Below are 22387 nucleotides of genomic sequence, written 5' to 3' on the forward strand. Positions count from 1 at the left end.
ACGCATTATCTAAGAACTTCCATATATTGATGGTATTTTCCTGAAAAGAAACGAAATCAATATGAAATGGAACAATGAAGACAAAAAAATATTAATCGTGTCAAATTTCTAACTAATAAATAAAATAATACGTTTGTATTATTATAACGATCATGAAAAGTTAACAAATAACCTGATTCCAGAGCATTCCTCTAATTGGAATGAACAGAAAGCAGCTCTTAAATCGCCTATATAAAGACCGCCGAGGTTGCTTCTTTCTGAATGTTATTCTCATTTTATTTGCAACTCTTTTTTCCTCATACAAATTTTGCAACATTTTAAATCTTACAATTAATTAACTTATTAACAATCTACTACTTAACATGCTTTCAGTTTTCGACAAGAACAAACTGCTTGGAACACTTGACGGAATAGTAAAGAAATTTCCAGTTGACATTAATGGCCCATCATCGAATGTCACCATCCGTCTCACAGAAGATGGTAGTGCATGGTTAGCGACCCCTTTTTGTATTTTTGCTGTCCTTATGATCTTCCATGGGTTCATGTATGTCTTCACCAAAGATAAACGTAAGCCTTCCAAGACGTTATTACTAATTCCATTATTAATAAACTCAATTATGACATATGCTTATTTTACATATGCTTCCGATTTAGGTAGTACTGGTGTACCCGTTGAGCTCACCCACGCAGGTACTGGTATTAGACAGGTCTTTTACTCAAAATTTATTGCTTGGTTCTTAACATGGCCTTTGGTTTTAATAAGTTTTGAAATCACAAGTCATACTTCATCAAATACCGATAATGAGACTGATTTTGTAACTAGAGTCATTCAACTTTTCCAAAACGTGTTCATCAAGCTTGTCTATATCGAAATTTTCATCGTTCTATTTTTGATTGGTGCTTTGGTTGAAACTACATACAAATGGGGATACTTCACATTCGGTGTTTGTGCATTATTGTTTGTCTCCTACCTTGTTTGTGTCGACGTACACCGCTCATTCCTTTCAGATGCTCCTACATCAAAATGGGGAAATTATTTAGTATACTTTACCTTATTTATCTGGCACTTATATCCAATCAGTTGGGGCTTATCTGAGGGTGGGAATGTCATTCAACCAGATTCCGAAGCAGTGTTTTATGGGATTTTGGATTTGATCAATTTTGGAATTGTCCCAACTGCCTTAACTTGGATATCTGTTCGGAATATCAATGAAGAATGCTTTCGAAACGGAGTTGGCAATGGATGCCCATGCAATTGCCGGAATAAAGAACTTGAGAGTATCCCTACTGGTCAATCAGGAGATACTGCGGTTGGAGCTTACGGTAGGTATGCCAATGATGAAACTGTATAGGTTTGACTCTTGTGTGTTGACTTCAGAACGAGCTTTCATGTCTTTACGATTTATTTATTTTTGTACTTGTGTCGAATAAATATCACTTCTTGATCATACTCTTAATCTCCTCAAAGAAACAAAGCTAGTGTAATCTTCAAGGAAGAGAAAAGTTTCAATGCCAGGAAGCACTCGACTGAGATGACAAATTATTGATTACAAAGTTATCTACAAATAGTTATACAAATTTACTTCTATTATTCTCAGTCTATATTGAAAACGCTTGACTATTTCCTTCCTCGTCCCCTTCCTCTTCCACGACGAACAGACCCACCACGACTACCCCTAGTCCTCACCGAACGTCCTCTACCCAGGGGTTTCCTGGTCTCTGGTTCCTCCCATTTCTCTTCCGACAGTTCGTCATTATCTTCCGCCTCTTCAACTTCGCCGTCGCCACGATCATCGCCCTCGTGCTCTTTTCGATCTTTTTCTTCCTCGCTGTGGTCTTCTACTTCAATATGAACTTCTGATCTAGTTCTTCTTCTAGGAGGTGGCGACACTGGTGACGTGGTTCGAGTAGGTCTCTTCTTTGAAGCAGGAGGAGATGGAGGATTATCTTCCACATCCACAGTTGATCGAGTTCTTTTCTTGGGAATAGGGGACGATCTTTCAATCGAACTTCTCCTTGTTATTCCTCCTCTACCTCTCCCTCTACCGCGACCTCTTCCACGACCTCTCCCTCGACCTCTTCCTCTTCCTGATCCACGCGCCAGCACTTTTATTTCCTCGTGTTGTGGCTCCTCTTCTTCTTCTTCTTTTTCTTCGTCGCCTTCAGACTCCTTTTCTCCTTCCAGCTCCAGTTCCCCTTGTCCCAGTCCTTCCTCTTCGGCGTCTTGTTCTTCATCGGACTCACTTTCTTTATCCACATCCTTCTTGATCTTTTCATTCTCAGTGTCCTTTTTAAGTTCCTCTTCATCTTCGCTGTTTACATCACTTAAACCTGAAGATTCCAGTTCGCTATGGACTTCAGTTACATTACGTAATTGTCGTTTGGGCTTTGACTCTTTTGATGGTCTCCGTCCACGTTTTTTAATGATTGGCTCTGGAACAGGAGAAGCTTCTTCTTCCTCTTCTTCCTCGATTTTCTGTTCATCCTCAATGTTTCGTTCTTGCTCCTTTTTGATTTCTTTATCTTCACCTTTCACTTCATTTTCTTCTTTCACATCTTTTGCCCCTTCTTCTTTTTCTTCTTCTCCCTTGTGATTCTCGTCCTCTTCGTCCACCTCGATGGATTCTTCCTTATTTCCAGCCTCTTGTTCCTCACGTTTCTTTTTGGCATCTACATCATTTTCATCATCAGTATCTTTATAATCCTCTAAATAATCTATTCGTTTCAAATCATATAGCGTAGATAATTTATCCCATATATCAGATGCTGTATATGGCTTCTCCTCATCTCGTAACTTATGGTTTATTTTGTCTATTATGGAAACCATGTTCTTGTGTTTATTCTTACCTGCTGGTTTGTAATCACAGATTAGATTGAATAATTTGATCTCATCATCGAGTGTCCATTCCCTTGGTTGATGGGGTTGATAGTCTGGTTGAGCCATTTTGATTTACTATGAATGGCAGGCTTAATAGAAGTGTATAAGTGTATCGAACTCTTTGAATGATGATGAATTGACTTTAATTTGAAGAAAATTAGATCATGTGACTAAATTGCCTGTTTTGGAATCCACTCGAATTGAAACAAAAAAAAAAATTCATTGAAAAATTTTCTCTTTGGTAATTAAGAGACCAATTAGAAAGCTACCGATTCTGATCTTTAAGTGAAATCATTGGCAGATAGAAGGATCCGTTGTTGAAAATGCCAAGGAGGTCAGATAGAATTCATGATCTAGCAAGAGGACGTGTTCGTATGTCCATGAACAAACTAAACTTGTTCAATTTATACAAAAAGACACCATTACAAGTTGCAGGTAAGACCCACTATCAACAAAAGTACTATTCTAAACAAGACGCTAGATCTTATCATGGAGAGCATATACAAGAGAGGAGATTCAAGGCAATGTACAACCCATCCCGTAAGTCATTTGCCCAACTTGACGCCTCATTGAAAGGTGGACCTGTTAAGGAAACTCCTCTCTCATTGCAATCATTTGCATTATTGGAAAAGAGATTGGAAATTGCTCTTTTTAGAGCCATGTTTGCATCTTCTGTAAGACAAGCCAGACAGTTTATTATGAGTGGGAATGTTAAAGTTAATGGGGTTGTTATTAAGCATTGTTCTTATCCTTTACAAAGTGGAGATATTTTCAGTGTGAATCCAGTTAAAGTACTTTATGCTTTAGGTAAGGCTAAGCCAGGTTTAGAGCAAGCACTTGAAGTTGATCAACAACAAATTCAATCTTGGAATCAGTATGTCGAACAATTTAAAGCCAATCCGCAAGATGAATTGGCAAAAGCTAGAGCTAATCCAGATGATTTTCATTCTTCGGCTGTACTTGAAGAATTAAAGAACAGATTGAGTATCGTAAGAAACACAATCAATTCTCGTCAAGATGAAGTAACTCTCGAATCAATCTTCGTTGACATTTTAGACACAGCCAAGAAAGCCACTGAAACTGTGGGAGCAGAAGGGGCAGGTAAAGTTAACAAAGAAACATTCGCAGGTTCAACTCAAAGGCTTCTGCGTTTTTCCGTATATGAAAAATTAGCAAAAGCAAATCATCCATTACTCGACAAATTCGATACAGAAGAAGTGACAGCTTTCCTTGCTAACACAGCTGAGAAATCCGACAATGAAAAAGCATTATTGAGAAGTATCAGGGACTATTTAACAGATATACAAAAGGCTGAATGGGCTAAAATCCGTAAAGATCCCGAATTTGGAGGCTACCAAGCTTCTGAACTTGCCAATAACTTACAACCTGTTGAAGAATTAGATAAAGATCAAGTTTTGGAAAATGAATCATCAGCTAAAATTGATCTCCCTTGGCAAAAAGGAATCTTCGGTCGTCAAGATCCAACAAAACCATATTTCACTCCCTGGAAACCAAGAGGGTTCCTTGGTTGTTTTGCCATCTTACCTCACCATATTGAAATTTCATTTGAAACTTGTCATGCTGTTTACTTGAGAGATCCAATTGCTAGACCAGGTCATTCCGAAGTTATTACTCCATTTGACGAAAGTGTTCATGAAAGAGCCCACATGTATTACCGTAGAAAGGGTATGTAGATTTGTCTATACTTCCACCTAGTTTAACCCCCCCCCTGTATATACATTTAAAACATATAATATATATCTTTGTAATTATATTTATAAATTTCACAACTTCTAATATTTTGACAAAATCAACATCACGTGATTCATTTTTTTCCGTACTTAAATCTGGTTGGTTGATTTTAACCCCAGACACATATCCATCACATTCTTTCTTCAATATCTGTCAAACTTACAAAAATGCCAAGAGTCTCACCCAAGATAGCCAGGCAGGCCAGATCGATATCCAAGCTTCTTCCCCCTCTTCTTCGTGCCAACAAAGACCTCAACCAAGCCCAATTAGAACTCTCATGGATCAAACGAGAACTCCCCCCTCATGAATGGGTCCAAGCCGTACAACAACGTTCACGACTCGTTCCTCTCCAATACATCCTCAAGTCTCAACCATTCGGTTCCTTGACCATTGGATGCCGCGAGGGAGTATTAGTCCCTCGATGGGAAACCGAAGAATGGTGTACAAAATTATCAGAATTATTGGTGATTGGCTTAAAGAATACAAAAGACGAGATTAGGATTGTGGATGCATGTACTGGAACAGGGTGTATTCCATTATTGCTAAATCATGAATTATCCCAAGCCGGATTCAAAACAGATATCCATGGGTTTGATGTTTCTGGAAAAGCTTACGATTTGGCCATGGAGAATCTATCCCGAGTTCATGGCCAAGCAGATGGGAATGTTACTTTCCAACTTGGGGACGTATTTAATGCGAGAGTACTTGAACAAATTGGTGTAACGAAGCCGGTTGATTTGATTACTGCGAACCCGCCATATATACCGATTGAAGAATATGAAAAGCCGTTATATCATCAAGGTATTGAAAGATCAGTGAAGTTGTATGAACCGAAACTTGCGTTGGTTGGGGATTGGGAGTTTTACTACAATTTACTAGAGCATGTGGTTTTGCCTTCACATGCAAAAGGATTTGTGTTTGAATTGGGATATCAGGAACAAGCTGATTTCGTGCATAAGTATTTAAAAGATAATCCGTTTTGGCAAGTTGGTTCGAGAGACGACTCGAGACAGAATATTCGGTGTGTTATTGGATGGAAGAAGGGAACTGATTACGAGATATTACAAAAACTATGCGATTTTATTTATTAATTATGTACTAAAATATATTTATTCTATGCTTCAGCCATTGGTGTATCCTCTACTACTTCATCTTGTGTAGTTTCTGGAGATTCCTGCTTCACAGGAGGCGTGGGAGTTGCTTCCCTTTTCTTTTTACTCAAGCCTCTTCCAATAGCAGTAATACCTTCTTGAGGAATTACCTTGGTTCCCCATAAGACATATCCACCTCCACCTCTCATAGTCATCAAAGGATGCATTCTTCCTGGAATGGTTTGATATGGTCTTACTCTGGTTTCAAATATAGATGGGGCCAATACTCTCTTATCCGAAGAAAGCATATGTTGCGTTTCCAACAAGAGCTCTTTATATTGGTTGTATATCACAACTGGTCTTGATCCCCCAATTCTATCAACAATTCTTGGAAGTAAAGTAGTCATATGCAATGTTGACACAGAGATGAGTGCATCGAAATTACCTTCTTCCACTAACAGGATGACTTCGTTTATGGCATTGGCACGTTCACGACGTCTTGTATATTGTTCCTTCTTGGACCCTTTCATAGCTTCAACTTCTTCTGGGGATAAATCCTCCCATATTATCTTTTCATTCTCTGGTTCTAAAAACTGAAGCCAATTTATGGTTTTGATCATTTTGGATTTATATTCTTCGGAATATCCAGAATGCCTCAATGCAATAATATTAGCGTGTTCATTCTCATGGGCTAATACAATTGTCCCCTCTCCAGCCATTCTTTCCATCATGGCATATAATACACAACCCCCAGTCTCATCAATCAAAAGGTATTTCCCACCTGGTCTTACATTTGCGTAGGTCAAGATCAACCCTAAAGATTCTTCACTTAAGTCAAGCACTCTAGGTAAATCACGTTCGATATAGTATTGAAGCAATTCGTTCCCACCAAGATATTCAACTGTGAACCTTCTTAAGAACTTTTGTTGTTTTCTCTTGAGGTATTTCTGTTGAGAGAAGATTGTTTTTTTATCAAAACCTTCATGGCCAGCTATCATCTGTTCTATAATCTTTTGACCAATTTTCGAAGTGGCTCCTGATCGTTTTAATTCGTCAATATCCTCATTAGTCAACTTTTGAATCTTGGATCCGATATCAATTATATTTTGGTTATTTTCAGAACTATTAGAAAGCAATTTGGTTAATTCTTCTTGATTCAAAGACTCAACATCCGCTTCTGGTTCGTCTTCTTCTACGTCATGTTGCATACTCTTAATGGCTTTCACTTGTTGATTTTCGACAATTTCAAAGGTTTGTCCAAATGGATATCCCAAGATTCCATTCACTTCAAATGATCCAAATTTACCCAATCCAATTATACCTGATTCACGTAATTCCACAATTTTCAAACCTTCAGAAGGTAAACGAATCAATACATGCTGATTAGGTACAATAACCGTCTTGCTCTTCATGGTTGCTATACTTCCTTGTCGTCCTTAAATAGCTTAAGTTTGTAAGAGTTTAAATTTTTCATAAAGGAGGTCGTGTTAAATGGCAAGATGAGATAGCAATATGGTGCTACCAATTGATCTTTTTTTCTTTGCAGTAAATTTTATTTTTCACTTTAACAAAGCTCATCGCATCACTTTAAAGAAAAAGATCTATTCATACCATATTTTGATAAGGAATAGACAAAGAAGTATACAAATATGGGTAGAAGAGCAAGAAACAAGCAAGGAGTACCACCAAGTTTCGACGAGTTCCAAGCCAAAAAGGAAAAGAAAGAATCTTCTAAAAGAAAGAGAGAAGAAAAATCTACTGATGTAGCTCCTCGTAAGAAATCAAAAGAATTATCAGAACAGCCAAAGAAAGCTAAGAAGGATAAGTCCTCAAAGAAGAAACAAAAGAGAGACGATGATGAAGAAGAGTTTGTTGAAGATCCAAATTTACCTGAAGTTGACTATGAAGAATTAGCATCTGCTAGAAAATCACTCTTTGATGAATCTGAAGATGAACAAGAAGTTGACGACGATCTTGATCTTGAAGAAAACGATGAATTCGATGTTGAAGATGCCGAATACGATTCTGATGAAGAAGTACGTGCCAGACCAATGTTCTCAGATGATGAAGAAGATGAAGAAGATTTAGAAAATTTGAATGCTGCCAATATGGAAGCTTTATCGAGAAAATTAGATGAAGAAGAAGAACTCGAAGCAGAAGAAGCAGAAAGAGAATTATTAGAAGCTGAAACTATGCAACCTAGAGCAAAAGTGTTACCAACCGCTGAAGAAGAAGAAGAGATGAGTAAAGGACCTCAAGATGTTACTATGGTTAGAACAAGAATGCTTGAAGTTGTTAAGGTTTTAGAAAACTTTAAGGAATTAGCAGAAGAAGGAAAATCAAGAACTGAATATATTAATCGATTATTAAAAGATATTTGTGAATACTTTGGCTATTCTGAATTCTTAGCTGAAAAATTATTTAACTTATTCTCCCCTTCAGAAGCCATGGAATTCTTCGAAGCCAATGAAATCGCCCGTCCAATCACCATCAGAACCAACACTTTGAAAACCAGAAGAAGAGACTTAGCCCAAACTTTAGTCAACAGAGGGGTTAATTTACAACCGATTGGGTCATGGACCAAAGTAGGATTACAAATCTTTGATTCCCAAGTCCCAATCGGTGCTACTCCAGAATATTTAGCCGGTCATTATATCTTACAAGCTGCTTCTTCATTCTTACCAGTTATGGCATTAGCACCACAAGAAAATGAACGTATATTAGATATGGCCGCTGCTCCAGGTGGTAAAACGACATATATTTCAGCCTTGATGAAGAATACTGGATGTGTGTTTGCAAACGATGCCAACAAGGCCAGAACTAAATCGTTAATTGCCAATATTCATAGATTGGGATGTAAAAACACTATTGTATGTAATTACGATGCTAGAGAGTTTCCAAAAGTCATTGGTGGGTTCGATAGAGTGTTATTAGATGCTCCATGTTCAGGTACTGGTGTTATTGCTAAAGATGAATCTGTTAAAGTGAGTCGTACTGAAAAGGATTTTATTCAAATTCCGCATTTACAAAAGCAATTATTGTTATCAGCTATTGATTCAGTTGATGCTAATTCTGCCACTGGTGGGGTTATTGTATATTCTACTTGTTCCGTTGCTGTTGATGAAAATGAAGCTGTGGTTGATTATGCATTAAGAAAACGTCCAAATGTAAAATTAGTCGAAACTGGTTTACAAATTGGTAAAGAAGGTTTTACATCTTACAGAGGTAAACATTTCAATTCTAAATTATCGTTAACTAGACGTTATTACCCTCATACGTATAATGTTGATGGATTTTATGTTGCCAAATTCCAAAAGATTGCTCCTTCACCTCATGATATTTCTAAAGCTGGAGCTAAAGAAAAGGAATCTATTGCTAGGGCAGAAGCTGAAGAAGAAGGTATTATTCATGATGATTTTGCAGAATTCGATGAACTGGCTGATAAGGATATCATAGATCAATCTATAAAGAGAAACTTAAAGAGAAAAGGTATTAACCCAGCTTCAGTCAAGAAGTAATAGCTTTATTGTTTTATAGATAAACTCTTGTGTACATTAATTTTACATCTTTTTATATAAATCCATTTCAACTCCTAACGTAAACAAACATTCCCCAATCCATGTTCTTTAATATATTCAGGACCGTACTCCTCATATTCGGCCTTGGTAACATATCCCTTCTCACAATCCTCACTTCCAGCCCACTTCTGCATTCCATGCCAAGCATCCGACAATGGATCCTTAGCCATTCTAACCTTCAACGGAGTACCCACTGGTAAAAAACTCCTGAAATCATTAGTCAACCTATTGGTGAAATTTGGCAATAACGCCAATCCACCAGTCACAAACACATCCTGTACCACACTATATGATTGACCACCGGGTCTAAAAACCCCATCCAATCTTCTATTCACCAAATCGGACAGAAGCTCCGATATACCCGCCTGATCCAATCCCGCAATATTTGGTTGGAAGAGGATTTCAGGCACCCTAATTCTTTCGACATTAAGATGAATTTGATGATTTTTGCGGATGATTTCCGGATGGTTTGCGATTTCATCTGGATCAGGTCCTTCTGCCTGCATGGCGATTGTTATATTTGGTCTAGGGCCATGGATGAATTTGTGTAATACCAGATTCTTCCAATCAAAAGTAGTTGCTGCGGCAAAAGTATCTTCATGAAAGAAATTTGGATCGTGTTTTAAGAGTTCTTCTTCGATGGCTGTGATTTGGGTGGAGAGGTTGGATAATTCTTCCTCGATGCTGGTGTTGGTGATGTCTCGATATATACTCCAATCATCATCATTGGCACCAAAAGTGTCATTTGGGTCGTTGTCGATTGTTGTATTGGCATTACGACGTCTTTTTCTTGATACTGCAGATGTGGAACCAGTTTCGTCATTAGCTAATTCGGCAATATTTTTCATACGTTGTTGGGCAGCGGCTGATTTTCTATCTTTGAATGATTCTCGAAGTTTTTGTCTTTCTTTATATTTACTTATGGTTTCAGCTAATTGAATTCGTTTGGTTGTACACCAATCTTCTAAATCACGTTCACGCCATTCTTGTTGTTCCTTTTCGAATTGTATTCTAGCTTCTTCTTCCTGCCTTTTGAGTTCTTTGGTCCGTTCACGGGCTTCATAGTTTGCCTTGTGAAGTTTTTGTTTTCTCTTTTCTTTGATTTGTTCTTCGGATAATTGATCATCAGGGATATCCACAAGTGGCCATGCACTTGTTACGTCAACATGTTCTTCTTCATCGTCACCTCCTTGTTCTGCTTTTTTAACTGAACGTTCAAGAGAAGTCATATATTTATTAAAGTCTTCCAAATCGTCAAATCCATCATTGATTAATCTTGCCTCAAGTTCTTCTTTTGGTAAATCGGCAGTTTCTTCCTTGAATTTTGAATAATATTCCCATTCTTCTTTCTTTTGAGCAAGCTTCTCTAATCGTTTTTGTTGTGCTTGTTCTTGTAATCTTTTACCTTGTTCCTTACGTTTCTGTGCTTGTTTGGCTAATTCTTCTTCTGATTTCTTCTTTTCGGGATTGACATTTATTTCAACTGGAGCTTGAACGACAACATCGACATTTTCAAGAACGTCCATATCCAAAATATGTTTCAATTCTTCTTGATAGTTTTCCAGGATATAACAATAATCTTTGAATAAATTAGTAGTATGGTGAGAATTTAATTTAGTGGGGAAATAAGGATATTTCAAAGATAATAACTTAGAAAGGAATTGCTGAGATTGATCACCTCCCCAATCTATTCTTTTAGCTTGCGACATTATTCCTCTACCTTGTAAGACTGGAATGACACAAGTCAGTTCATGTCCACCTCCAATAACGATCCCATCTGAATGACCAGAAGAATTAGCATAATAAGAAAACAAAGAATCAATACCAAAAACTGTTTTTGGAACTTGGTAAGCTTCATATAATAATTCATACATATATTTCCTTTGATTAAAAGGACAAGTCAAAGGTTCAGTCATTATGATTGGATTATTAACTCTCCCATTATCACTAGGACCAGTAATCAAATGCTCAAAAGAATAATCTAACATATATTCAATGTAATCCCAATTAGTTATCAATGGACCATCATACGGAGTCTTCATTGTCGATTTCAATGCTGGATCACCAAATACATCATTCCCAATAATGGTTAAAGTAGCCATTGCACGACGGTCTCTATATCTGGATACAACTGCCGGAAATACATTATTTGGTTCAGGTGAGTTGGTGAGTCCTATTCTCCAAGTTGATGTACCAATATCGAGGGCAATTGGGACATCTGATTGGTAGTTTTGGTAGAAAGGTTCTGGATGTTGTGGCGGGGCCCTGATGTCCTTTAGAATGTGGATATCTTGAGGAGGGAAGTCTTCTACTTCCTTCACTTTGGTTTGGGTCATTGTTTAAGGAAAATGAGGATATCGGATTCCTTTTACTTATTGGTCCTATTTGCGTATAGTGTTAGTTGGCAGTTGTAAGTCTGTCTTCTCTGTCTGTCTGTTGAAATAAATCTTTCAGAAAATGGTAAAAAGTACACTACCTTTTAGAGAATGTATAGAATTGCAAATTATTAAACAGACAAGCAATACAATCTGATGTATAAAACAAAGCAGCTGCTGGATAGTTAGGTATATTCAGACCTAGCTAGAGCAGTTAGTCATATATGCTTATATTCATGTAGAATACATAGTTAACTTGGTAAATATTGAAACCTATGAATTTGTTAGATATCGTAGCTTGGTAGCACTGGGCACAATCCTATCCTGTATATAAACATGTTGACGATTGCGTGTTGATCTCCCCCGAATTGAGGGCGGACTTTTCAATTGAGCATACCACAGTGTTAACATTCTTTCCAACAATTGAATCACAAGAGAAAATGTCAAGCGAAGAAGGTCAATTCCAAGTACAAGGTTACAACATTGTAACCATTCTTAAAAGATTAGAAGCCGCCACTTCTCGTCTTGAAGATATCACTGTATTTCAAGAACAAGTCAATAAGAAAAGATTAGGATCAGGCGAACCACAAGCTGGTGAAGATGCTGCTACTTCCACAATTGCGGCTTCTGAATCTGGAGCCACTTCTAAATCAATTGAAGGTACTTCTTCTGTTGCCACTGCTGCTGGTGCTCCTGCTCCGGCTATTGTTGAAGAGAAAGCTAAATCAGTGGTTGTTTTTGAACAACTTGTAAATGACCATATTATTCCATTTGTTACTAGTTCCAAATCAGTTGATGAACCAGTTGGTCAAGCTGCCCAATTGTTAGCTGACGCATTTGTTGCTCAAGGTAAATTCTTAGAAATTGTTAGTAAATCTAAAAAACCGGAGATGAGTGATCCAAATTTTATTAATTTATTAAGTCCAATGAATGAAAAGATTAGTAAAATCATTGAAATTAAGGATGTAAACCGTCGTTCTACATTTTTCAATCATTTAAATACCATTAGTGAAGGTGCCCCGGTTTTAGGGTGGATTGTTAGTGAGACACCAATTTCTTTAATTCCTGAATTTAAAGATAGTGCTAAATTTTGGTCAGATCGTGTTTTAAAAGAATATAGAGAAAAGGATAAGGCTCACGTTGATTGGGTTAATCAGTTTATGAATATCTTTGATGAATTAAAGACTTATGTTAAGGAATATCATGCAACGGGTCCTTCTTGGAATTCAAAGGGAAAACCATTAGCTGAGGCAATTAAACAAGCTGAAGCTCAAGCAGCTCCTGTTGCTGCATCCAGTAGTGGTGCCCCTCCACCTCCACCTCCACCACCTCCTCCACCAGCTAATCTCTTTGATGATGATAAATCTGCCGGTGGTGCTGCTGCACCAGCAGGAGGAATCAATGCAGTTTTTGCCGAATTAAATCAAGGTTCAGCTATTACTTCAGGATTGAAAAAAGTTGATAAATCAGAAATGACCCATAAGAATCCAGAATTAAGAAAACATGCTCCAGTGGTACCTAAAAAACCAACCAAACCATCCACTTTAAGCAGCACTCCACCTCCATCTGCACAAGCTACAGCAACCAAGAAGAAACCAGCAACTAAGGACTTAGTAGATGGTACTAAATGGGTGATTCAAAACTATACCAAATCCGATATTTCCGAACCTATTGTTATTGAAGTTGAAATGCATCAATCGGTATTTATTGGAAATTGTTCAGATATAACTATTCAATTAAAAGGTAAAGCCAATGCTGTTTCTATTTCTGAAACTAAAGGATGTGGAATTGTAATTGATTCATTAATTTCTGGAGTTGATATTATTAAATCAACTAAATATGGATTACAAGTTATGGGATTAGTACCCATGATTAGTATTGATAAGTCAGATGAAGGTGCTTTATATTTACTGAAAGATAGCGTTGATGCTGATATTCAAGTGTTTACTAGTAGTACTACTGCTTTGAATATCAATGTACCTGAACAAGATGGTGATTATCAAGAATTGGCTGTACCAGAACAATTTGTCCATAGAATTAAAGGTGGTAAATTATCAAGTGAAATTGTAGAACATGCTGGTTAGACATTACATAGACACATTTTCTAGTCGTTTAGTCTTCTCTCTTTGTATAACATCAAAAGACACTTTTTACATTCTTTCTAGTTACTTTGCCCATTTGTACCAATAGTCTTAGCATGTGCCTTATAAGGTGTAGATTGATTGATTGTTCGCTCCTGCATATAAACAAAGCGCTATTTTTTCTTCTATAGAATTTTCTTTCTTTTTCCATCAGACAGACAGACAATTAAAAAAAAAAAAAATTTTTTTTATTGAGCTTCTTCTCAACGTCTTTTTTGATAAATTGTACATTTTTATAAATTAAAAATACGAACCATTTACAGTCATCTTTCTTTTTGAAGTTTTATTTTATCTCAGACAGTCAGACATATCACAACAAGTCACATCAAGAGATTCTAATCCCAAAACTGACAGACAGACAGAAATAAATCTCCTAATATAAACTACGTCCAATTAATAAACACACACATCCAGTTTATCCTTAGATTAACATCAAACAACACATTTTATAGAGTAACAACCGACAGACAAATAATATGGTTAAAGACACAAAATTCTATGATACTTTAGGAGTATCACCACAAGCAAGTGACAATGAATTAAAGAAAGCTTATAGAAAAGCCGCATTGAAATATCATCCTGATAAAAACCCAAGTCCAGAAGCTGCCGAAAAATTCAAGGAAATTTCTCATGCTTATGAAATATTATCAGATGATCAAAAGAGAGAGATCTATGATCAATACGGAGAAGAAGGATTAAGTGGTGCTGGTGCCGGTGGACCTGGTATGAATGCGGAAGATATCTTTTCTCAATTCTTTGGTGGAGGATTTGGTCACGGTGGTGGACCACAACGTCCAACTAGAGGTAAAGATATTAAACATTCTATTTCTTGTACTTTGGAAGAATTATATAAAGGAAAGACTACCAAATTGGCTCTTAATAAGACTATCTTATGTACCAACTGTAAGGGGTTAGGTGGTGCTGAAGGTAAAGTTCATAAATGTACTGATTGTCATGGTAGTGGTATGAGATTTGTAACTAGACAAATGGGTCCAATGATTCAAAGATTCCAAACTGTTTGTGATAAATGTCAAGGTACTGGTGATATCTGTAATCCAAAGGATCGTTGTACTCATTGTAAGGGTAAAAAGACTCAATCGGAAAGAAAAATCTTACAAGTTCATATCGATCCAGGTATGAAAGATGGTCAAAGAATTGTCTTCAGTGGTGAAGGTGATCAAGAACCAGGTATCACTCCTGGCGATGTTGTGTTTGTCGTTGACGAAAAGCCTCATCCTAAATTCACAAGAAAGGGTAACGATTTATATTATGAAGCTGAAGTTGATTTATTAAGTGCTTTAGCAGGAGGTGAAATCGCATTTAAACATATTTCTGGTGATTGGATCAAAATCAATATCGTTCCTGGTGAAGTCATTTCTCCTGGTGAAGTTAAAGTAGTTGAAAGTCAAGGTATGCCAATATATAGACAAGGTGGTAGAGGTAATTTATTTATTAAATTCACCGTTAAATTTCCAGAAGCTAATTTCACAACTGAAGATAAATTGGCTAAATTGGCTACTATCTTACCTCCAAGAGCTAAGGTTAGTATTCCAGCTGATGCTGAAGTTGATGAATGTGACATGGTTAATTTCAACCCTGCTTTACATCAAAATACTAGAAGAGATGCATATGAATCAGATGATGAAGAAGGTGGTCACCCAGGTGTCCAATGTGCTTCTCAATAGAGAGAGAGTATTTTGTTTGTGTTTAAGAAAAGGTATGTCACTAATTTTTGTAGTAAGTTTCTTCATTCATTTTTGGTTAGATTAATTAGGGTGTAGTCATTTGTTTATTTTATATATTATTATAATAAATATAATATTTCGTTAATCTATTCGTATATACAATAAATAAAAATCATGCATTGGTTTCAACTTTTGCTTGCGCTTCTACCTGTGCTTTTTCTCGTTTCTTCTGAGCTCTTCTAGCCATATATCCAAGCAATAAGAATGTGACTATGACCAATCCAGCCATCAAAGTGTACGTTCCTCCTTCACCCATGGCATCTTCCATAGCTTGTAATGCACCCACACCTGCAGCACCCAATAAACATCTCATCAAATTAAGACAACTAGTAGCAGCCGACCCTTGATCGGGGAATAAATCAACTAATAGTGTCGTCATACATGACATAAAACTAACACCTCCCAATGAAATCAAAAATGCAGCAATTAAAATTGGAGCAAGATTAGTTTTCTCTTGAATACACCATCCAAACACCACTAATGAAGCTGTTACTAGACTGGTGGTATATGTGGCAGTTTGGAACCTAGTGGCGAATATATCAAATGCGGGTCTTTGTTCTTTCGGTACACCTTCGTATTTTCGATCATAAGCGGATCGTTTTCGTTTATATATGAAATCAAGCAATGCACCCGTCCCCACTGCACCTATTAATGAACCAATCCCAGGGGATAAGTAACATAAACCGATATGTATTACGCTGAAACCATATTTGGATTCTAAGGATGTGGATAAGGATGTGAGTGATAATGTCCAAGCGGTAAATTGGATACCACCTGAAAGTAATGTAAAGAAAACAGCCGGTTGGACGAATATCTTATATGGACTGAAGATGTTTGATGGTCTTCCTTCCATTAATGTAGATACATCATTAGTTAATCTGCTGCTACAACAAGGGAAATGAATCACTGGAGATTGATTATAGATATATTTTGGTGGGATTGAAAGATTCCCGACAATCTTTCTATTAGTTTCCGGTAATAAAATCAACGCTAAAAGCATCATAAAACATCCACCAATAGCCAATGCAATAAATATCCCTCTCCATCCCCATCTCGCCACAAGCCCAGATCCAATCAAAGCCCCGAAACCTTGCCCTACAAGGATAACCCCCTGAGTAACGGCGATGAGTCCACCTCGATTGCTCTTCACGGTAAGGTCCGCCACCACCCCGGATCCAACAGCAATAATTGGTGAGATTGAAGCTGCTTGTAAGCATCTTAAGAAGGCTAAGAGCCAATAGACATTACTCCGAGATATGGCAATACATACGGCTGAATAACATAGTAAACAACCAATTATACAGGGTCGTCTCCCATAAGTATCACTTATATACGCTAATAATGTTGGCGATATTCCTTGAAATATGAAATACGCGACAATTGAAATATTAACAATTCCATCTGAAACATTGAAGTACTCGGCTAAGATTGGTAATGCTGGGAAATAGATTGATGCAGATAATGTTGAGAAGATCAGAGCACAGCTTATAAGCAATGCTATGAAATACTTCTCCCTATTGGTTAGAATTGTATATGGTGGTTCTCTCTCTGTGTTTATTCGTGTCTGCAGTTCTTCATCTTTACTGGTCGTCATATCAATAGTGACTTTAGTTTCAGTACTGTCTGTCTGCCGATGATGATGTTGATCAGTATCAGTGTCTGTTGCTGTTTTAGTCTCTGTCTGTTTATTATCTTGTGACATATGTGTTGTTGTTCATGATAAAGAGAAACAATCAAATTTCTCAATAATTCTTTAAATGTAATAATTGTCTGTCGGTTAACTTTATTTATATAAAGTGTAATCAGTTTAATTTAATAAAAGCAATAAATTTAAGTTAAAAGCAAAAGTGTAAAATGGGGGACCCAATTAAAATAAATAGACAGACAGAAAAAAAGAAATAAAAAAACGGATGTCATTTTTAAATTAAAAATTAAAAATTTGATAGACAGAACGGAAAAATAAATTTATAAGCGAACCAACAACCAATTGCTTTTGCTTTCTCTTTGCTTTACAGGATGGGGAGCAGAATATGTCTGAATCCACAGTTATGCCTATTATATCTGATCAACGGGATATCCAACCGGTCATTAACGCCACCCGTTCCAATATCATACCCTTCCTAATTGTTTTCTTTGTCGGAGTTATCATGGCTTTATTATTCCGTCCCGCATAATTTTCTATGTAATTAAATTATTTTAGGTGCCGGAAAATTAAATAGATTGCCGAACAATAAATTTTAAATCCGATACCGTTACGGGATTAATGCGTAAATGTTGATTTTGTGATGTCTTTAGCCAGTCTAATTGGTTGACGTCTATTGTTTATTGGTTGAGAATTATGTCATGGGACTTCTCGCCTATTAATAGTTTTGATTATGGGTTGAAGGTATATCCGAAACTGGGCAAACTAGAGACTTGGCACATGACTACAATCTTTTGCTTGACGTATGTAAATAAATAAAAAACATTCATACTCTATAAATCGTATATTCTATATGCTTTAAAATACTCCCAACCCTGTAAAAAAACCAATCGTATAACCAAAGAAATAATAAACTATCATGATTCTACGTGAGTGGCAATCATCTTGTTAGAAAGATAGACAACATATACAAACCCCAAACTTGAAAGCAACGAAAGTCCGGCAATCAAGGTATAAGTCCCACCCAAATTCATAGCACTTATCATCTTCTCAAGCACACCAGTACCAGCAGCTGCCAATAAACATCTCATCAAATTCACACAGCTAGCCAGAGCACTCCCCTTGCCAGGAAACAAATCAACTACTAAAGTTGCCGATATTGAGATCGTAATTGATGATGAAACAGAAATCATACAAGTGGAAATGATAATTGATGCAAGGCTCTTCAGATATTGAATACACCATCCAAAAATAACCAAACCGCATACCATTAAAATAGCTGGAAGTATACATGGATAAACTCTTGACTTGACAATATTGAAAGGTGGTACTTGTGTATGTATAACGTCTTTATATTTCATATCGTAGTTATTCTTTCTGTATCTGTAATACCTATTCAAGACTCTTCCAACAACAAGTGATCCAACAGCACAGGTGATCCCTTGTGGTAAGTACACAAGACCAACTTGCATGGTTGTGAAATTATACTTAGGTGATTCTAACTCAGTTGAAAGCGAAGTTAAAACCATAGTCCAGGCTGCAAAAAATATCCCCAGGGGTAATAATGTAAAAAATACAACTGGCTTGAAAAAGATCTTGAATGGTCCCAAAATGTCAAATGAGGCTTTAGTAGTCAATGTCTCTACATCATTAGTTAATCTAGCTTTGAGAGAAGGCACCAACAATATTGGAGCATAATTAGCATAATGTTTGGGTACCACTGATCCATTCCCAGCAATCCTTCTCGAAGTTTCAGGCAACATAAACACAGCTAATATCAAGGTCCCCCCACCACCAATTGCCAAAAACACGAAAATGGCTCTCCAAGTGTTAAACCCACTTATCAAAGCCGCTCCAAGCAATCCGCCAATCCCATTTCCCATCAACTGTAATCCCCCGATCATAGCCACCATTCCACCAAGCGTTGCAGTCGTACACACATCACCAGCGATTCCGGAACTAATAGAAAATACCGGTGCAATCCCGGCTGCTTGGATACAACGTAGACCTATGAGTAAATAAATCGAATTCGCTTGGGAAATACCAATACATGCAGCTATATACACGACCAAGCAGGTTAATATAACCGGTCTTCTCCCGAACTTATCGGCGAGGTTTGAGGATATGGTTGGGAATACACCTTGAAATATTAGATATGTTAATACTGATAAATTAGTTGTACTTTCATCGGTATTGAAATATTTCCCTATGGCAGGTAGGGCAGGGAAATAAATCGGACTCGAAGCTGTGCCCCAGAATCCGGACAATGCAAGTACTATTACCAATAATACTCTTTCTTTGGTCTGAAAGATTGTGTAGGGTGGGGTTTCTGTCAGGGTTTCCGTGATTTCGAGCTTGTCGGGTTGTTTTTCATCAACTGAAGATTCTTCGGTTATGTTATTTTCATTTGACATGTTGTTCGGTTATGTTTTATGTTGAAAAATAGGTTCTAGGGGATTCATAGGGGAAAGGTGGATTGAAAAGTGGGATTTTTAATAGGAATCTAGTTTCCTTTTGTAGTATCGGAGTAGAATGATTTAATCTCATCGTGCCTTATTTTTTGTCAGAACGGAAAATTTCTCAGATTTCCGAACAATAAAATATTTGTAATTTCCCGGTATCGGTGTCTATAGTGCCTGAACCGGCCTTGATAGTCATATTCAATGGTGCTCCCTATTCTAATCCTTTACCATATAGAAAGAGTCATGACTTCTATTTTTAGTCGTTTAGAATTATCTCATGCTTGCGGGTACGATTGCAAAATCTAAGAATCTTATAAATATTCCGCCTTAATCGACAGAGTTACTTGGCAAATGACCAACTACAAAATTTTTTAACTTAAATTTTTTGGCTCATAATTAAACATTATAAATTATAAAAAAAATCTATAAAGAAGAATAAATGTTGTATTGTATAACTTTCTATTTACAAAATAACCTGATATCGTGCTAAGCAGCATATGCAAAAATACAGACACCCAAATGTCAAACTTTTTGAATGACCCTTTATAAAAGTCTATTAGTCTATTTTGTTTCTGAAATTACATCAGAAGACTCTGACAGGTCATCCTCCTTAATCATCTTCTTGGACAAATAAACGACGTAAACGAATCCCAAACTTGAAATCAAGGAAACTCCCGCAATCAAAGAGTACGTCCCACCTAAATTCATAACACCGACCATCTTCTCGAGTAAACCAGTACCTGCAGCAGCCAATAAGCATCTCATCAAATTCACACAACTAGCCAGTGCACTTCCTTTAGCTGGAAACAAATCTACTAACAAAGTTGCTGAGATTGACATTGTAATTGAGGAAGATAAGGAAATTAAACAAGTGGAAATAATAATGGATGAAAGATGTTGCAGGAATTGAATGCACCATCCAAAAATAATAAGACCACAGAACAATAAGATGGAGGGAACAATACATGGATAAAGTCTTGCTGTGACAATGTTAAAATGTGGTCTTTCAGTGTATGGGACATCTTTATATTGCATGTCGTAGTTTCTCTTTCTGTATCTGTAGTATCCATTTAAGACTCTTCCAATAACAAGTGATCCTAAAGTACAAGCAACACCTTGAGGTAAGTAGACAAGACCAACTTGCATGGTAGTAAAATTGTATTTAGATGATTCTAATTCGGTAGAAAGGGATGTCAAAACCATTGTCCAAGCAGCAAAATGAATTCCCAGGGGTAATAATGTGAAAAACACAATTGGTTTGAAAAAGATCCTGAAAGGACCAAAGATATCAAATGCAGCCTTGTCAGATAAGGTAGTTGTATCATTATTCAACCTATCTTTGAAACATGGGAAATAGATCAAAGGAGCACGGTTAACATAGTGTTTTGGGACCACTGATCCATTACCAACAATTCTTCTTGATGTTTCTGGCAATAAGAAAAACGCCAAAATAAATGTAACACCGCCTCCAATTGCTAAAAATATAAATATTGCTCTCCAAGTATTAAACAGACTGATGATTATAGCTCCAAGTAAACCACCAACACCATTCCCAACCAATTGTAAACCCGAAACCATAGCCACCATCCCTCCAAGGTTGGAAGTAGTACATACGTCACCAGCAACTCCAGAACTAATGGAAAATACAGGAGCTATACCAGCAGCTTGTATACATCTTAAAGCAATAAGTACATATATTGAAGTTGTTTGAGAGATAGCAATACAGGATGCAATGAAAACTAGTAAACTGGTTAAGATGACTGGTCTTCTTCCGAATGTATCTGCAAGATTTGACGAAATTGTAGGAAAGATACCTTGGAATATCAAATATGATAAAACTGATAAATTAGTAGTACCTTCATCGATATTAAAATATGATTTAACTGTAGGCAAAGCAGGGAAATAAATTGGACTGGATGTAGCACTCCAGAATCCTGATAATGCTAAAACAATGATTAATAAAACTCTTTCGTTATTACGAAATATTGTGAAGGGAGCCTTTTCAGTCAGGGTCTCAGTAGAGTCGAGTTTATAATGCTTCTCATTCTCATCATCTGGGAAATCCTTCTTATTTTCGTAAGTTTTTTCTGTCGTTGACATGTTGTGTTGGGTTAATAATGTTATTAATTAACTCTCTATATAGGTTCATAATAGAATATACAAGGAAAGAGAAAGCGAGATTGTATGTTTCGAGAAAATCATAATTCAGGGGAAATACACTTGTATATATAATATCGAGATCTTATTCATGTGGTTACTATGACGTTCCAAGACTATACCCGCCTTTGAGTTCATATCGTAGGTATCTATCCCCCCTGATCATGTTAAAAACTTTATTATAATAACGTTTCATGATGATGGTGATGCAAAATTATTTTTTTAAACGATGTTACGTGGTATTTATTTTCTATTCAGCTTGTTTTTTTTTCATTTATTTAATTAGGTGCGATTTGCAGTCACCTGGTCAGGTACAGTTAAAAGGGCAAAGAACTCGATCAATTCGTTCAATTCGAGTTTAGATATACTCTATGTACCTTATATGTTATGTTAACATCTTTTGTTTGGTTCGGATCAATCGTCTAGCTTAACCCTTGCAAATATGGAATGTGTGTGAAATTGGCACCTGATGCAATGAAAATTATTTTCAATTCTACCTTTGTGAAATATTTTTTATGCAGAGGTGTTGCAAATTTTTATAAAATAAAATATTTTTTACAGGAAAA

At 36.7% G+C, this 22387-nt stretch overlaps 11 protein-coding genes across 11 annotated transcripts; 5 read left to right on the forward strand and 6 right to left on the reverse strand. All coding sequences in view use genetic code 12, as the record gives it.

Annotated features, from left to right (window-relative positions):
- Positions 1-362: 362 nt before the first annotated feature.
- On the forward strand, positions 363-1352 carry J8A68_000604 (opsin family protein; the record flags this gene model as incomplete). Its single annotated transcript, XM_049410192.1, has 1 exon — positions 363-1352. One exon carries the CDS (start codon positions 363-365, stop codon positions 1350-1352), a length of 990 nt encoding a protein of 329 aa, XP_049266011.1.
- A 266-nt stretch (positions 1353-1618) lies between these two features.
- Positions 1619-2944, reverse strand: EAF7 (Eaf7p; the record flags this gene model as incomplete). Its single annotated transcript, XM_049410203.1, has 1 exon — positions 1619-2944. The coding sequence occupies one exon, from the start codon at positions 2942-2944 to the stop codon at positions 1619-1621; it is 1326 nt and encodes a 441-aa protein (XP_049266012.1).
- A 257-nt stretch (positions 2945-3201) lies between these two features.
- J8A68_000606 (uncharacterized protein) lies at positions 3202-5721 on the forward strand (the record flags this gene model as incomplete). Its single annotated transcript, XM_049410214.1, has 2 exons — positions 3202-4564; positions 5045-5721. The coding sequence occupies 2 exons, from the start codon at positions 3202-3204 to the stop codon at positions 5719-5721; spliced, it is 2040 nt and encodes a 679-aa protein (XP_049266013.1).
- A 23-nt stretch (positions 5722-5744) lies between these two features.
- On the reverse strand, positions 5745-7133 carry J8A68_000607 (tRNA 1-methyladenosine methyltransferase subunit; the record flags this gene model as incomplete). The annotated part of the gene is made up of 1 exon (XM_049410226.1): positions 5745-7133. The coding sequence occupies one exon, from the start codon at positions 7131-7133 to the stop codon at positions 5745-5747; it is 1389 nt and encodes a 462-aa protein (XP_049266014.1).
- Positions 7134-7370: 237 nt separating this feature from the next.
- Positions 7371-9239, forward strand: J8A68_000608 (rRNA (cytosine-C5-)-methyltransferase; the record flags this gene model as incomplete). Its single annotated transcript, XM_049410237.1, has 1 exon — positions 7371-9239. One exon carries the CDS (start codon positions 7371-7373, stop codon positions 9237-9239), a length of 1869 nt encoding a protein of 622 aa, XP_049266015.1.
- A 74-nt stretch (positions 9240-9313) lies between these two features.
- Positions 9314-11635, reverse strand: J8A68_000609 (uncharacterized protein; the record flags this gene model as incomplete). Its single annotated transcript, XM_049410248.1, has 1 exon — positions 9314-11635. The coding sequence occupies one exon, from the start codon at positions 11633-11635 to the stop codon at positions 9314-9316; it is 2322 nt and encodes a 773-aa protein (XP_049266016.1).
- A 479-nt stretch (positions 11636-12114) lies between these two features.
- SRV2 (adenylate cyclase-binding protein) lies at positions 12115-13758 on the forward strand (the record flags this gene model as incomplete). The annotated part of the gene is made up of 1 exon (XM_049410259.1): positions 12115-13758. One exon carries the CDS (start codon positions 12115-12117, stop codon positions 13756-13758), a length of 1644 nt encoding a protein of 547 aa, XP_049266017.1.
- Positions 13759-14291: 533 nt separating this feature from the next.
- Positions 14292-15500, forward strand: YDJ1 (type I HSP40 co-chaperone; the record flags this gene model as incomplete). Its single annotated transcript, XM_049410268.1, has 1 exon — positions 14292-15500. The coding sequence occupies one exon, from the start codon at positions 14292-14294 to the stop codon at positions 15498-15500; it is 1209 nt and encodes a 402-aa protein (XP_049266018.1).
- A 172-nt stretch (positions 15501-15672) lies between these two features.
- On the reverse strand, positions 15673-17262 carry J8A68_000612 (QDR1; the record flags this gene model as incomplete). Its single annotated transcript, XM_049410279.1, has 1 exon — positions 15673-17262. The coding sequence occupies one exon, from the start codon at positions 17260-17262 to the stop codon at positions 15673-15675; it is 1590 nt and encodes a 529-aa protein (XP_049266019.1).
- An 857-nt stretch (positions 17263-18119) lies between these two features.
- J8A68_000613 (uncharacterized protein) lies at positions 18120-19616 on the reverse strand (the record flags this gene model as incomplete). The annotated part of the gene is made up of 1 exon (XM_049410289.1): positions 18120-19616. The coding sequence occupies one exon, from the start codon at positions 19614-19616 to the stop codon at positions 18120-18122; it is 1497 nt and encodes a 498-aa protein (XP_049266020.1).
- Positions 19617-20225: 609 nt separating this feature from the next.
- On the reverse strand, positions 20226-21764 carry J8A68_000614 (uncharacterized protein; the record flags this gene model as incomplete). The annotated part of the gene is made up of 1 exon (XM_049410300.1): positions 20226-21764. One exon carries the CDS (start codon positions 21762-21764, stop codon positions 20226-20228), a length of 1539 nt encoding a protein of 512 aa, XP_049266021.1.
- Positions 21765-22387: the final 623 nt, after the last annotated feature.

Source organism: Hemisphaericaspora subhashii, assembly GCF_019202705.1.
Source record: "Hemisphaericaspora subhashii strain CBS 10753 chromosome Unknown scaffold6, whole genome shotgun sequence".
Classification (NCBI taxonomy): domain Eukaryota; kingdom Fungi; phylum Ascomycota; class Pichiomycetes; order Serinales; family Debaryomycetaceae; genus Hemisphaericaspora; species Hemisphaericaspora subhashii.